The 16,781-nt window shown below is 36.3% G+C and overlaps 1 protein-coding gene across 1 annotated transcript in view; it reads left to right on the top strand.

Moving 5' to 3' along the window:
- The window catches only part of LOC117991328 (nyctalopin-like), a 116,470-nt gene extending 103,531 nt beyond the window's left edge, over positions 1-12,939 (top strand). Inside the window, exon 3 of the mRNA XM_034978896.2 lies at positions 9,037-12,939. Within this exon, the coding sequence (XP_034834787.1) occupies positions 9,065-10,795 (1,731 nt within the window). The 5' untranslated portion in view covers positions 9,037-9,064 and the 3' untranslated portion in view covers positions 10,796-12,939. The remainder of the gene's footprint in view (positions 1-9,036) is intronic.
- Positions 12,940-16,781: the final 3,842 nt, after the last annotated feature.

Raw genomic sequence — 16,781 nt, 5'->3', positions numbered from 1 at the left:
CGTACGCTAGATAAGATATGCCATACAAACTGATAGTTAAGTATTCTTGTTTCAAATCGAAGGGTACCGAATCAGGAATTAAAATTAACACTTTTTGTCAAATGGTCCTCATTGTTAAGGTGTTGATGTCTCATCAATAAAATTTAGTTCCGAGTAGGACGTTCACATGGTGCTCATTAGCACTGCTGTCAGTACCAAAATGCGGATAGTAAAATCATGTTGCTTTAAAACCAGGTCGGCAAAAGCAAGTCCAGTGTACATGTATTAGTAGAGGCCAGTGATACTGTACACAGTGTGATATAAGGCTGCTCTAAACGAAGCATTCAATTCAGTGTCTGAGTATTTTTTAATCGAGTTAGTATACAAGCTTGCTTTTAATCCATGCCGTTCCCTTTGGCCCAAATTCGTTCATTGACTATTCATCCGTGTGCCGCATCCAATCGGGGCGAGTTGAGCGTAATCCAAGCGAGCGAAGTCAAAGCAAAGCAAGTTGGTGTTCGCTTAGGGCGCTTTAGCTGGCGAGTTAGCTCGTGAAGAGCAGAGGCGACCTCGGAGCACCGCCATTACAGGCCAAGAGGCGAGTTTTGTGCTCGCCTCATGGACGATTCATCGACGCCTCTCGTTAGGGCACACGGCTGAATGCCGCCTTAGCACTCCTCATTATTGCGTTTATAAAGGCGCCCATAGAGCAGCCTGATTCACTAAGACTCGCTTGGCTGCGATGAAAGAGAAAATGGGATTGTGTTGTGTAGACGCTGTTGGGTCAAAGTTCTTTTTATCCTTTTAGCTATAAGCTCGTGTTGTGGGAAGGATCTAAAGAGTGATATTTCGCGGTAACGTCCTGTATTGTGTTTGTAACGATGTGACATTTCCTTCGTTTTTCTACACGGATAGGTGTAGAAAACCTACAACAATACAAAAAGAAAAGAGTTATGATTTAGTATCCGTGTGTGTAAGTGTGTATGAATCCTCTGTTGTGGTCGGCACACTAAGAAATTACAATATACCCATAAAATATAATGCCCATAATTATGTACTGTGACAATAATATTTACTTACAGGTAGGTACTATCATTTACAGTTTGTATTTGATAAATTAATGAATCTGTTCGTATTAATTTGTGAGAAAGCAATGAGGGTTCTAATCTGGCATTGATTATAAAATCAATAACTTGTAGAGTTGCCACACGTTTTATTATTTCTAGATTCGTCCCGTTATATATACCCACACCTTTGGTTGCCTGAAAAAGATTGTGAAGTAGAAAGCAGTCCAATAGTATTCTGTACTTAGATATTGTTTATTATTGTTTTTCTATATTTTTTTCGGTGGAAAACAATGAAAGCTTTCATTCCTACTACTTTCATTTAATTCATATAATTATTATTGTTTAATACATTAGAATTACCTTTTTCAAACATCAATAAAGTGTGGGGTATGTGAAACCATGCATCGACCTAATGAATCATTATGTAAAACATCAAATACCTACCTGCCTATTATTATTTCACTGGAGTATAGAGGAGTATTTTATTACTTACTAGCTGATGCCTTCGTACGCGTGGATTTAGGTTTTTAAAAATCCCGTGGGAACTCTTCAATTTTCCGGGATAAAAAGTAGCCTATGTCACTCTCCAGGTCTTAAACTAAACCCATGCAAAAAATCACGTCGATCCGTTGCTCTGTTGCGACGTGATTGAAGGACAAACCAATAAACAAACACACTTTCACATTTATAATAGGGGTGGTGAAGATAGGTGTTTTATATCATAAAATTTAGGAAAGACCCTGTTTTTTGCTATCATGGTCACTCTACCCTTCAGGGAGTGTAACTATTGGCAGGTGGGCTCCCTCATAGCATTAAAATTGGTTGGCCGTGGCAAAATAGGGTGTGGACACTTTATCATCATTTATTTAGATTAACTTTCATATTGGCTTAATTAAAACGACCCTAAAGACCGATTAGACATCTAAAATAGCCAACGTATTTACGTAATTTTACTAATATTAAGTTAGTTATGGAAGAAATTTTTTTGTTAGGGAATTTTACGAATACTTTGACAAATAGTTGAAACTGAAATCAAACTTTTATTTTCCCATTGTTTGGGATTTACTTGATAACTTATTTAATATCGCAATTCACCTAATAACATGTAAAAGTAACAAAGTTATAATAATATTTACATTACGAGTCATGATAATTATGATGATAACTAAACATAGATTCCAGGCGACAAATCGTGACATCAAATGAATTGATAGAAAATGTACTTACCTATCATGAAAATAAAAATGAATTCATTTACGAGTAAACTGCAAGGAATCTAGTTAGCAATTTCTGTTGAATTAATAAATAATAGGAAAGAACAAAGCATATAACCAGGATTAACTTAACTCTCTATTCTCTACGAAGATTATTAATTAATCTATATAAAACTATTAATTGAATCTGCTCATTTTAATTTAAATGCAAACTAGTTCCATTCCCAAGTTTTCTCGGAAGTCGGAAAGTTTTGTCATTTATTCTCCAACAATTTAGTGTAAAGTTGCAATCGCTATGCGAACGTGTCACTCAGTTTGGTTTTGTTTGCCTTTGCCCATACAGTCGGACTTCTTAGTCTAAACTTTCCTCATTACACTACTTAGAATCCAACGCCACTCTCACACATAGTAACTATTAAGTATCTCTTAGGTATACTATAAGGCAATATAATAAGTAGATATCTAAATATATAAAAGGAAAAGCTGACTGACTGACTGAGTGATCTATCAAAGCACAGCCTAAACTGCTGGACGGATCTGGCTAGCTATTATGACGTCTACATCCGCTAAAAATGATTTTTGAAAAATCAACCTCTAATGGGTTAAAATAGGGGTTTGGTGTACCTAGTCCATGCGGACGAAGTCGCGAGCATAAGCTAATCCATACTAATATTATAAATGCGTAAGTGTGTCTGTCTGTCTGTCTGCTAGCTTTTCCCGGCTCAACCGTTCAACCGATTTTGATGAAATTTGGTACAGAGGTAGCTTGCAACCTTTTATCAACTTTTTTGCAACTTTTTATCCCGGAATATTTAAGAGTTCCCACAGGATTTTTAAAAACCTAAATCCACGCGTACGAAGTCGTGGGCATCAGCTAGTAGTTACTAAAATAAAAATTCAATAATTTTTTTTTAAACCGAACTTGTATAACTAAACTAATTATTTATATAAGAATCGAAGTCTTACTAAAGAGAATGTGGTAGTTCTGAAAATCGACCTGCATCACTATTCTCTACAACAACTTTCTTATGAGAAAAGTTTTCAGATAATTCTAGTAAAAAAATACTTATGAAATTGAGACAATAGAGCTCAGAATAGATAATTTCACTCTTCTATGGAAACCAATTTAATTTTGGCACTCGCCAGACGACGTTTATGTTTATTCTACGCATGCACTGTGTTGTGGTTATACAACTAACTTACCTAACATACGTGCCTGAGTGTTTCGCAAAATATTTACAACTAAAGCCGCAATCAAATATTACTGTTTGTATTTTGTTTTCGCTAGATAAACCTAGGTGTGGCATCGCAGTGCATCGACTTTTAGTCTTAATAATTATGTACCTATGTCTAATAACAAAATATTATGTACAGTTTACCAGAATCCATACATAATTTGGGTATGTATGGAAAAAATTGGCACATACGTCTTCCTTATGTACCTAACCTTACGAACTCGCACTTGTGTTCGAATGGTGTCGCACCTTCGTACAAGATAATAAGACTGTTCTTTTTAAATTTTTGATGGTAACAATCGGATCAGCCCCGAACTTGGTACACCTGTCCACGTACAATGCCTAGGAAAGATCCAAATGGAATCTCGCATATTGTGCGAGAAAAGGTGATTTGTGGCTAGTTTCATGACCCTCAGCAGTAATAAATGCGTTGCAAAGAGATAGTACTACGCGACGCAACCAGGTCGAGATGGCAAATGGGGTACGAGGCGGGGGACGCCTCGCACACCCGCACAGCGCCCGCACCGAGTCAGCGCGAGGGATGGGCGAGTGTGCGGGGTTTTCCCACTCCGATTTTCATCTTAACCTGTCGCGTACCTGTCGGGTCGCGATTCATGCACGACTTGAGCTACTTATACAATATGGTGAGGGCTCAGATATTTTCTTGGGGGGGAAAAGCGGTTAGCTGAGTTTTACACCGGTTTTATTGTCTCGGCGTCCCTCGTAAACCGTCCTTTGTGTTAGTAATGTCTCAAGTTGTATTAACACCGTGATAACTTTAGTGGGTTCGGCTTCGCACGGCTGTTGATTACCTTACCCACAATTGCGAAGTTGATAGTTCTGATCATTGAGTAACGCGACTAGATAGACATTGCAAAGTATACAATACATTTAGACGTATGTCTTAGAAGATGTCCTTACTTACCAACGTGCCTCGCGTTGTTGCATTATCTATACAAAGCCTATAGGAGATATTGTATGACCTCTCTCGCTTTGTGCGCTCTTGTCTGATACAAAAAAATCATGTGGAGTCAAAATTGCAATTTAACGCGCGTTTTGACAAAATTAACGTCACTGCGAAGCATTTCATGAATAACTGACCTACATTTTAACAATGCACGCACATATTTATGTATGTCATCTTTGTTATACTATTAAGTAAATTTACGATTAAAGTACTAGACCACTGGGTCCACTCAGTGGTCTAGTACTTTGGCAAAAGTAGTCGTTGTACCTCCGCCTTCAGTTAAGGACTCATGCGCTCCGAGCAAATGTAGGTAGATATGCGTCTGATAATTTTGATAATTTAAATAGGCCGATGAACTGTTATTCAGAGGAGAGAATACTATGATATTCAATTTGAGACGGGGACGGTGCTTAGTGAATTACGGGCGACTCTATAACAGCAATTGTTATTGCGGAACGTTTTGCGATTGTATCGCAAAATTTCAATGTATTGTCTAAATAAATCGTTATTAAATGTCTTTTGTTTATGCAGCTGTATTAGGTAGTTTAATATTCAAAATGGGTTTACCTACTTACAAATACTTACGGCTTTGGTTAGACATTGTATAATTATAGATCCCGGAAAATGAAAGAGTTACGTAACACAAGATTTTTAAAAACCTAAGGCTACGCAGACGAAATCGCGGGCATCAGCTAATAAATCGTACAGGTACTTACTACTTACTTAGCTTATCTACCTATGCTACGTTCGTAACATTTAACATACCTACAGGTTTCGTGTAACTCCCACTCACTTTATCGGATTTCTTTGATTGGAAACTTCGCAAATCATATTCAATGGATTTCGGCAAAGAATTAGAAGTCCATTAGACTTATCGAAATCCTCTCTTAATGTCAAAACGCGCCCGCCAACTTTCCAATAAGAAAACATTTAAATTCCATTACAGTTTCGGAAGGCAAAAACAAAGTTTCTTTCACATTCGTTTTTATAAAAGGCAAATTAAAACGGGCGTTGCTCATTTCACCGGCTGGGAAAGATTTTCCAACAAATTTAGCGGTTTCGATCGATGACGTTTGTAATGGAAAAGTTCAATAGGCAACAACAAAGGCCGATACAAGTTAACGAAGCTCACGAAAGCGAAATCCACGACGGCAGCGCGCCCTGGCGGACAGGAAATTAAAAGACAAAAGAGTACCGCTCAGAACAATGTTGGCTCGGAAATGGAGGGCGTCCCTTTCGCTTCTTTATCAGGGGCCGCTTACCCGCGATCACCTTAGACCAAGTTGGACGGTGAATCGGTGTTATTAAAAGTCATTATACCCTTTAAAGTGACGGTTATGACACCAATCTACGTTCAATAGTCACGACCTAGACGCTTTCACGAATGCTATTTACTTTAACCATATTTGGCGTGCAGTCAAATTTAGATTGGATTAAAGAACTTCTTTACGATTATTTGTTTGTAAAATGCTTTAAAATTGATCTTTTTATTTCAATAAAATTACTTTTTTCTACAATTAAAGTCCATCTTAGTTTAAAGCTGATACGTTTAGGTTTTAGACTGGTGAAGAGCATTTTACCTTGAACTGCATCCCTGATTACCAATAGTGCGATTGCAGTTAAGCGCTGCTTAATTTTTTTTGTGTAATATCAATTATTGTTGATGTTTCTATTAATCATAATCATCATCCCCTCAACCATCACCAGAATCGAGTATCGACCCACTACTAAATACGGGTGTTTCCTCAGAATGAGAATGGTTTAGTTAGGTCATGCCCACCATATTGGCCAAATGTAGATTGGAAGATTTCACACACCTTTGAGAACATTAGAGAGAGCATTCAGGTTTCCTCACGATGATGTTTTCCTTTACCGTTAAAGCAAGTGATAAAATAATTATACATGCACATACTAAAATATAATTTTGTCATGTGATTAAATTGGTAATTTCAGGATATACCGGAATTAATCCGGTCTTATACGGGAATCTCTAATGTGTATCGAGTGTGCGTAGACATATGGTTTCTGTAATTCAGGCGAGCTGAAGTAATCCATTCGTGCGGGACGATATCCAATTTCTAAGGGAGAGACGACTTCTCGCGTCCTCGGGGAAGCGTTTACTTACGTCTTGTTAGCATTACTTTTAAAATTTAATTTTACAAACTGTCAATGCTTCTTTCAATTTGTTCAATGGTTTGTACCTTTCTTAGTCCACGGTAGACAGCGCAAATCTGCAGCCGTAGCACAATCAATGCGACACACTTTTTAGTGGCAAAATACGCAAGTAAGCACTGTCACACTTGTTGTATAAGTCCTGCAAATTGCTAATGCGCGTGGCTGCCATTTTAGTGACGTCAGTACACTGAAGTTTTGAGCCGATGGTATAGTTTTACTTAAATATACGTCAAATGACGTCAAAATGACGTCATTTCGATGTTAATGAGACATGGTTCCAGCGCAATAGCAATTTGCGGGACTTATACATAAGCTATTGAAAGAGCTGCGGTAGTTCAATTATTTATTATACCTCAATACCTCATAGCTCTAATTGGCATTTCACGAAAAACCACGTTTCTTGGCAACAACGATGATGAATCTTCATAATGTTTACAAAATATAGGTAGTAGTGGCTACTGAAATTGATAGGTATATCGAAATTTACTATTTAGGTAATTGATGCGACAAGTCGAGATAGCATTCGGGGAGGGATCGCCCCGCACACCCGCACAGCCATCCGCTAACCCGGTGCGGGCGAGCGCGAGTGACGTGCGGGTGTGCGGGGCGTCACCACACCTCATATCCCCATTTTGCTATCACAACCTGTCGCGGACTATATGTATATTGAAATAGACTATATGTAGGTACAGTACTACAAGTGTTGTATAATGACAGTAATGCGTTTTCCTTTGCGAACACTGTTAATAGTGAAAAGACTGATGAACTCGTGTTATTAAGCCGAGGATAACTGGCAAAGCGACAGGATGAACTCCATAATCTGACGCTGTTTCCTAATTCAATTTGCATTCGGAATCAAAAACTTTCCGTGACACTGTTTTGCATTATTAATACTTTGGCATGGCGTGATCTCCACAGAGACGCACTAGAAGCCATAAATTGAATTCCAACCTTCGCAATTAGTTATTCCCGCGCGTGAAAACTTTCGAGATCGTTCGCCTTCGTTAACAGATGTTACGGTGCTATTCATTATACATTCCGTCGAATTGTAAAGCCGAACATTTAATTTAAAGTACCGAACGCTCCTTTGTTAAACACTGAAGCATTTTGTAAGGTATTGTGGAATCGTTTGGGCATTGGCGGATTAACGAAACGGGTTCTAGCCGCTAGCTCCAAATTTATAGGCAACATTCATCTTAACGTGGACCACGTAATACATAAAGGGAAGGCAATATTTTCTTCAAATGGCGTACGTGAAACTAGCTGCTTGGATATTAACCCTAACGCCCATAGACTTATATATTACTTAGTAAGGACAGGGCCATTGAACAAGCAAAATAGCACCGACTCATTGGTCCTAAAATGTTTATTTAGCACCAATGCAACCTCAGTGACGTTTGGATTTCAAACGGGTCGTTTTAAAAAAAAAAAAAAAAGAATATTAGCCTTGTTAATTATGAATAATATTCCCTTTTCCCCTCCAATTAAGCGTAAAGCTTGTGCTAGGAGTGGGTACGACAATAGTGCAACGGGTGGGGTTTGAACCGCCGACCTTTCGGAATTCAGTCCGCTCCTTAACCATTGAGCTATTGAGGCTCTAATAGTTTTTTAGTATCTAAGAGCGTGGCGCTGATTTATTTGGTTCCAAAACCGTGAAAAATTTTGTTCGCTTGGGCATATCTTGTCATTTATATCGATGCTAACGCCATATGTGTTCATGATATAGGGGTAATGTACAAAGTAAGAAACCATCGATTTCTTTGTTGGTACCATTCTGAATAATTTGTCATTCGGAAAAGGTCAATTAACCAATATTTTCAACGCAAAGGCTTCGCTAGTTCAAGGCCTTTCTTTAAGGGCAAAAGACTAAAAGGTCGTCGTTTTACGCTCACTGCTCAAAGGTGACGGAAAAGGCACTACGTAATATAAATACAATATAACGCTGCTAATTTATATGTATTTATAAAGTAAAATTGTTTTTGTCGTAATAACAAAATCTCAGATGTCGAAAAAGGCAGAAATTTCTTTTTATCACGTTAATTTGGGTAACCATTTCGCTCCCCTAACATAGAAGATGTACCTAAGGTGTGTTTGTTATCTGCACTCCTTGGTTGAAATTTTATTAAGATCATGTCTAATGATAACGTTGTAAATATTTTTTATTTCTCGCATTTTCTAAGGCTTTTCACCGACGCTTTATTTTAAAAGGAAATTACAAAAAGCGATATACATTTATTACTTCAAAGCAAAAAAATATCCACAAAACGAGATTTTCTTTTATTCAAGTAATTATATCTAATGTTGTAGAACATTACAGTTATGGGGTGTGATTAAGTGGAAAACTCTTTTTAGCTTTGATGAGGAATGAGGAAATAATTTTTCTTTTCTTTTCTTTACAGGTCCCAGGTGGCGTATACATGAGATGTTATGGGCTCACGCGGCATAGGAAAGTGGCGTTGGTTGGTGGTAGTAGTAGCATGGGCATGTGGCGCTGCAGCGCGAACGTTATGCCCACCAAGATGCGCGTGCGACGACGCCATGCGCGCAGCCTCTTGCGCCAACGCTGGCCTCGAAATAGTCCCTATTCAACTCAATCCAGAAGCTACTCACATCAATCTCACGCACAATACCATCGCCGATCTTCTTTACACCTTCGCTTTCTACTCGCAGCTAACCATCCTCGACATTTCCTACAACAGAGTACAGGACTTAGGTAGTAAAAATTTCGACAACAATATGGAGATGACGCATCTCAATGTAAGTCACAATGCGCTCAAGCGACTGGACAAAGATACTTTCGTCGGCCTGAAGAGATTAATCGACTTAAATTTATCAAATAATGATATATCGATTATACATCCACAGACATTCAAGGATCTGGCCGTTTTAGAAAGGCTCGACCTATCGAACAATAGATTAGTGAGTTTCGAACCAGAAACATTCGAGCCCCTATCGTCGCTCAAAATGTTGTCATTGAAAAACAACTCCATTTTAGAAATCCCGTCGCCAAACCTATTTTTTGTTATTCGGTTGGAGTATTTGGACCTTTCTGAAAATTTAATCCAACGAATAGATAAACATGGGATTCCATATTTAAAAGAATTAAAGCACTTAGACTTTAATAACAATATAATTGAAGGCGTGGACCAGTTGGGGCTGCACAATTTACCTTCACTACGCCATTTGGACCTGAGCGATAACAATTTAACATCGATCCCTACATCTGCTCTTTCGAAACTATCAAACTTGTCGCATTTGTACTTAAGCGGAAACTTCTTTCATAACATTTCATCGCTGTCTTTCCAAAGTCTTTTCCATTTAAAACATTTACACTTGAGTAGGCTTTATGACTTAGAGAAGATTGATTCTAGGGCTTTCGTGGATAATATAAACTTGCAAAAGATATGGATGAACGAAAACTTAAAAGTTAGAGAAGTCCCTTCGAGACTATTCCATGGTAATCCAAAGCTGACACATATTTACATAAGGAATAACGCACTGGAAACACTCGAAGCATCACACTTTCCAATAGATACACTTCAAGAACTTGAAATTTCTGGAAATCCGTTTTCGTGCAATTGTTCTCTATTATGGCTCTGGAAACTTGGTAGAAATAATGAAATACGTGGTAAAAAGTCTGATAATACAAGTGCCATACTTAAAATAGATTATGAAGATGTGAAATGTTCCACGCCAGGGCATTTGAAAGGTGTATTGTTTGTACAAATTCCGGAATCTGAATTTGGATGCTCAAATGGTTGGGTGGTAGTCGCGGTTGTGGTGCTAACTGTTAGTATAATAATAAGTGTGGTCGGGGTTGTACTGTATTTCATGGGGCCGCTGAAAAGATGTAAAGGAGATAAGTCAAAGCAAGTAATGACCAGTGTAATGTTGAATGGCGATGTGTCCAAAATAGGTAATGGTTTAGGATATTCCACGCGCAGCAGGGAGCAAGAGACAAAGAGAGACGTCGACCGATATCTGATGATTGGATCAACGGTGACAAATAACTTTCATTCATTAAACCCTCCGTGGAATAGTGTAGATAAAAGTCCATATTATCAAGAGGATAGTGAGGAGCATATTTATCAACAGTTTGCCTATGAAACAATACCCCATCATAGAACCCCAGAAAAACCTCACATAGTGTACGTTTAACAAAAGTTTTCTATTACGGACAATTTGGAAAACGTAATTTCTTGTCTTCGTCGTGTTACGGAGGACATTTAAATGATAGTGATCGACGGAGTCAATGATTTCTGCAATAATGTAAATAGTGATGTTTAAAATTTGTAATATGTGATAGCTTTGTAAATAGATATGTAAATATAAAATGTAATAAAATTTACTGATAAAGACATTCTCAATTTTGTACTTAAATTGTTTAGTAATGTTGTATGTTTGAATTTCGAATTATTTCGCCAATTAAGGATCTATTCTATTGAGGATATAGAAATGATTTGTTTATGTTTGGACATAATATATTAGATAAACAGTAAATGATGATCAGACGTGACTTAATGTACAGATATATTATATTGTAGATTGTTTTGTTTCCTAGTTCCTCTCCCTTATGAAACCATTTGTAAAGTAATTTAAAATAGTCATGTCATGTATATGTAATTATTATGTGAATATTCATGTGTAATTCCATAGTAGTTATAGGTACCTACATATATTTTCAGAATTAAAACACCAAACATGATGAGAACTTTGTACAAATAATTATGAGCAATATAGGTTACTAATTTCAAATACTATAATAATATGTTAATTTTTATTAAAACATTGTTATAGCGTATAATTAATTGTATTTAATAAAGAAAAAAAGAATAATCTGATTATCAGTACTGCTTAGACAAAACATATAGCCTATCTACATAGCACAAGGCACTAAAACATTTGCTAGCAAATGAATTAAAAGGTACCAACACTTATATTTTCACAACATGAGAAGTGAGAAGTTTTGAAAAGATATTTTTGCTAATAATAATAACAACTAAAACATTAATCAAAAGCCATAATGAACACACTTTCGTTCAATTTATATTTAACATGCGCATGTTTCTGAACTGTCCTTTGTGGCTCTGTCTAATTATAATATTGAATTAACAAAATATAACCATAATAAGAGACACTTTTTTTAGTCTAACCATGTCATAATTTTACATAAGCGTATTTTTATTTTTAGTTATCTACATAAAAGGATATTGTAATGATGTTTAAATAATATTTCGCAAAGTAAATACGAAGCGATGACATGTCGTGCGGTCGTCTAGTGTGTAAATAATGAAATAACCTTTCTCATATCATAACTTTGTAAACAAAACATGCTAATTGCTAACAAATGTTTTAGTGTGTCCACAATTTATCATAATAATATAGACATAATACGAACCAGCTGCTCTGATGGTGAGTGGTACAAAATGAAATAAGTACATTATTTATTGGCTATTTTTGTAGGTTCATTTCGAGAGACTTATTTGGATTATTGTGTTGGAAAGATATTAAATTAATATTTTTATACTTAGGGAATATTAATTGTATTGTAAGTATGGTACTAAGTTTCTAGCTAAGCTTTCTCACTTACATCAATACGACTTCATTGGAATAAACGACTAAATCCATACGTGGTCTGTGATACAAACCCTAATTTAGTCGTGTCGTCACGTATTGACTTGAGAAGAGCAGGTATAATTTTTTATTTTACCATATTTAGATTAATATTGTAAATAAAAATTAGTAAATATTTAAAAACATTTTACTCATAATTTGATTGAGGAATGATATTAAATTTATTAGGCCAATAGATTCAAATTATGATTATTACTTCTTGCGTATGTTACCTTTTATTTGATTGGTGTGATCCCCTGAACTCCTTTAGGGACTAAGAGATAGCATCTATCTAGATAAACTTAAAAAGTAAAAACGTAAATTTTTTTGCAATCTAAATCGTACATTTATTTTCAAAAACTAATTCCATTATATTATGTATATGAGAATTACCAGTAAAAAGTATAGGATTTAACCAATGCCTAATAAAAATATTCGTAAAGCTAGAAACTTAAAACCATATTAGATAAAAATAATAGCTAAAAATTAACCTTGCAAGTACACTTTTTTCTATATATCTCATATACGTTTCATAAAAGTATGCCTATTTCATAACCAACATTATACCTATTCAGATAGTACAGTCATAGTGATAGTGTAAGACTATTTATACATACTTACTACTTTTAAACTTTTGTTATGGAACTTATTTAAATATATAATGCATTGAAACAAACGACAAATAAACAATTAAACATTACTTTGATTTTTTATTTTTATATAGGTATCCTACTTTAATTTGGGATTCTTAACTGCAACAAGACATAACTTCTTTAAAATTGATAAATCCGTTGTTAAAACTATATCAATTTTACCAACCATTATTTCTTTATGCAATGGGTACTTAGTCACTTACCAAAAAGTAAAAATAAAAATGTCCAAAGCAGGTTAATTTGCAGTAAGCCGTTATAAATTTGTATAATAACTAGCAGCTAATATCCACAACTTCACCTGCGAATAATTTAGTTTTTTAATTTTAATTTGCGAAAACTCCAAGGGATTTATGACCTTACTTATAGCAAGACTAGAACCAAATTAATCCCAATTCCCACACACAATCCCGCAAAATATTAACTGAGATCCACTGATCCGTAGACATAATGGGAAATGATCCCTTGCAGGCTGCATTTGGGACCGTCCCTCCGGCACCATAACGCGTGGTGTCGCGAAATAAATCTTACTGCCCTAGCTGAAATGAAGCTACAGCCTCCAGGCGGTCAGATAAACGTAATAATAGACGAGCCAATTTTGTTGGTGCTGATGACATGACACCGATTCCGTTGTCTTTCTCTAAACTAAAATTAGAGTATCTGCATCCTTTTCTTTTTAACAATGCTAAAAAAGGACAGAACCTGAACTTTACATTTAATTACTCTAAATTTTAGTGCACGCTACAAATTTAAACAGTAGGCTCGCGACTGTGCGCTGAAATCACAGGTTTTACCATCTAAATATTAAATTTAAAACTGTCAAACTGCGTCGGTCCTTTACATATTATTACATTAGTAAGAAGAGGATGCGAATACTCTAAAATTAGGTTGTGCTCAGAATCAGTACCTATGATAGTGTGTACCTACCTACTGTGTGGTATGATCGAGGTTGATCAGACTGACTCAAATATAACAGACTTTAATCCGACTTAGGTCAACAGCTTTTTTTGTAGCAATCCTCATTCCTACAGTTTTGCTGCTGCAGTTATCGCCTGAACATCGATGTTCAATTGATTTTTATTCCGATTTAAGTTGGTTCATTAATAAGGCTATTAGTTCACAATAGCACATTACATTTAGATTAGCCGCTTTACTGCACAAACTTGCCACGCAAGATGACATTCCATTTCATCTGAGAAGATCTATTGTTATAAAATATAATACTTTACTTGTACACTTTCATACTAGGTATATGTCCTTAAATTGAGTATCAAAAGTAGGGTATTTTCTTGTCCAGTAACTTCTTGCTACTGTGACCTAAAAGTCAAAGTAGTCTACCTAGAGCTGTTGAATTTTTTGTAGTACTGTTTTTATAAGTAGAAACATCCTTTCATTCATCCTTCACTTGCATAGCTAAGTATCCTTTTTTCGGGCATGAACATCGATATATAAATGACAATTATTTATATATTCAAGCGAAAAAAATAATTTCACGGTTTAGAAACCAAATAAATCTTAGATAGCCACCTCTTAGATACTTAATGAACGACTCGTTTGAAATCCAGACGTCACTGAGTCTGTGCCATTTTGTTTGTTCAAATAACCCTGTCCATACGAAGTATAATATATAAGTCAATGGGCATAAAACTTATTCTGGGCTGTCTTTCATCTGAGCAAGGCCTTACGCGTAGTACCGCAAAATAAATCTTGCCACCCCAGCTAAAACGAATAACGACGCTACAGCCTCCTCGCGGTCGGATAAAAGGGTCTTTATTTTTTCCCGTTAAAGCCTTTTATGTGATGTAGTTTGATTGGTCGGTGGTTTATTGCCCGTTGATTGCTACCTTTCCCTTTTGATGTCTACACAGCGTGAAATGTGAAAAGTCTGCCATTTTTTAATTATTTAGAAATAAATTACAGGATTTTTAAAAGTTAGTTAAATAAGCTTATTCCTAAGTTATTTTTAGGGTTCGTACCTCAAAAAGGAAAAAGGAATTCTTATAGGATCTCTTCGTTGTCTGTCTGTCTGCCTGTCGTGTCTGTCAAGAAAACCTATAGGGTACTTCCGGGTGACCTAGAATCATGAAATTTGGCAGGTAGGTAGGTTTTATAGCACACTTAAGGGGAAAAATCCGAAAACCGTGGTTACGTCACGTCACAGGTCACGTGGATACGTTACGACCTGTCCGGCAAAGTATACTCATAACGTCACTATTAAATTTCGATGTCGTACGATGCTGTCTTGGTTTGCATAATTCTACCACTGGATTCCACATACTTGCTAGTTTAAATTTGAAATTCTGGTGTTTGCGAATGTTAATCGCTCGTGCAGTTCCAGCGAAAAGAACAAGAAAGAGGGTAGTTTGCTACTGCCCATAACAGCTCGAACTTCATCTCTCGTAGCACCGCAGTCCCGTCGTGACCACGACCCATGCAATTGGGTTGAAATATAGACAAATAAAAACATAAAATTAATCGTGGTAGGTATATACCCGTTTTCTATATTAAAATATTATGTTGAACTAAAAACTCCTTGTAAGGAACAGAAATTGCTTCGGGTGCGGGATGTTCTAAATTCAAATTACATTACATCCCTTAGGACGTAATGGATTTCAGTACAATATTACAACCCAGCTAAGTCATAGGAATATTATTAATTTACCCTTAGCTAACAGATCTGTAATAAGGCATTCTAGATTTTTCAAATAAAAAGAAAAAAAAAAGAAATGAAAAGAAAGAAGAGCGAGTGGTGTAAAAATATATTTCAAATATCCACCCACCTATTTGCAACAAAACCATTTTTTATAACAAAGTCTGCTCAAATGTCCTGACATATACACACGTAAAATTTTAAACACGTTCGGGTAAAATTGAAATAAACTGAGTTACAGCTCAACACAAAACGAAATTTTTAATGGACACAAAGCCGGAATTATAAACAAACGGAAGCGACGCATGAATTCAGCGGACCTTGGCGCAGACAAATAAATTAAAAGCCAATAGACATTGAGCCGGATAGGAAACGTATTTCGGAAAAATTGGAAAGGGCTCCGAAATTTATATACTACAATTTCGGGCCTTTACCGAGACCATTAAAACTGTCCGTCCATCCGAATTGCAGATTTAAACCGAAACGGCCCACTGTCACGAATCTAAAAACATTTATCACTCTCGATTTTCCGCCCATAGCCCTGGGCAAGAACCGTAACCATGTTACGTTCGTGCTAAACATTGGGCCAACCATGGACTTGGCCAATTCTGCTTACTTAGCTTTTCTACCTAGTGCGGCCCGAATACTCCATGCAACACGTCATTTTATAGCGACATTGGCTTTTTTCGATTAAAAAGCCGCGAGAAAGTGTTATCATTTAGATTGTGCTTGGGGTGATGGTGGCAATACAAATGTATCAAAGATATTAAAAAACTCCAGGTAGGCAAGTATTTTAAAAAGTGAAAATTAATTCGTATGCTTGTGTGTGTGATTCGCATGCGCGTAGCGGCATAGATTCCATATTACCTAGATAGGAACTGACAAGGTGTTTACGCACCTTTGGGTAAAACAGCATCTACGAGCATGCTTCAAAATATGGCTGCGCGTTACCAATCTACAAAAGTCGTTGATATGTACATACCAAGAAAAAAAAACGTGAAGGCGAGAGATAAGTTAATTTGTTGACAAAATCACCGTCGAACAAGACAATAATTACACACGTACCTATACGTATTTCCTAAAACTTTTTTATGGATTAGGTACTTACTAAAAACTTTATTCTTATAGAAACCGTAATCTTAAAGTCAAAGTAAGAAAGTTAAACACAGTCGCATTATTTTTAATTTCTTGTTGTTTTGAGAATTTACCTTTAGGTCTGCGGTGCTGCTGT

Source organism: Maniola hyperantus, chromosome 2, assembly GCF_902806685.2.
Source record: "Maniola hyperantus chromosome 2, iAphHyp1.2, whole genome shotgun sequence".
Classification (NCBI taxonomy): Eukaryota; Metazoa; Arthropoda; class Insecta; order Lepidoptera; family Nymphalidae; genus Maniola; species Maniola hyperantus.
This window is presented reverse-complemented; position numbering and strand designations above follow the sequence as displayed.